General features: G+C 64.6%; 1 protein-coding gene across 1 annotated transcript in view; it reads left to right on the forward strand.

The window, feature by feature from the left end:
• Nucleotides 1-4: 4 nt before the first annotated feature.
• ANKRD9 (ankyrin repeat domain 9) overlaps nucleotides 5-226 on the forward strand; it is a gene marked incomplete at its 5' end in the record, with an annotated part of 827 nt that continues 605 nt past the window's right edge. Inside the window, 1 exon segment of the mRNA XM_009582040.1 lies at nucleotides 5-224. Coding sequence (XP_009580335.1) covers nucleotides 5-224 — 220 coding nt within the window.

The raw sequence follows: 226 nt of genomic DNA on the forward strand, positions 1-226 counted from the left end.
CCAGAAGCAGTGCAAGAAATCCTCCTTCGCCTTCTACCAGGCAGTGAGGGACCTGCTGCCTGTCTGGTTCCTGGAGGACATGCGGACCATGGAGGTCTTCCACTGGGAGGACGGGGGCAAGGTGAGCGTGTACTCGCCCTCGGAGGCCCTGCTCTACGCGCTGGTGCACGACCACCAGCCCTACGCCCGGCACCTGCTGACTAAGTTCCCCCAGAGCGCCCTGGCC

The sequence above is a fragment of the Fulmarus glacialis genome, unplaced genomic scaffold, assembly GCF_000690835.1.
Source record: "Fulmarus glacialis isolate BGI_N327 unplaced genomic scaffold, ASM69083v1 scaffold20767, whole genome shotgun sequence".
Lineage (NCBI taxonomy): Eukaryota > Metazoa > Chordata > Aves > Procellariiformes > Procellariidae > Fulmarus > Fulmarus glacialis.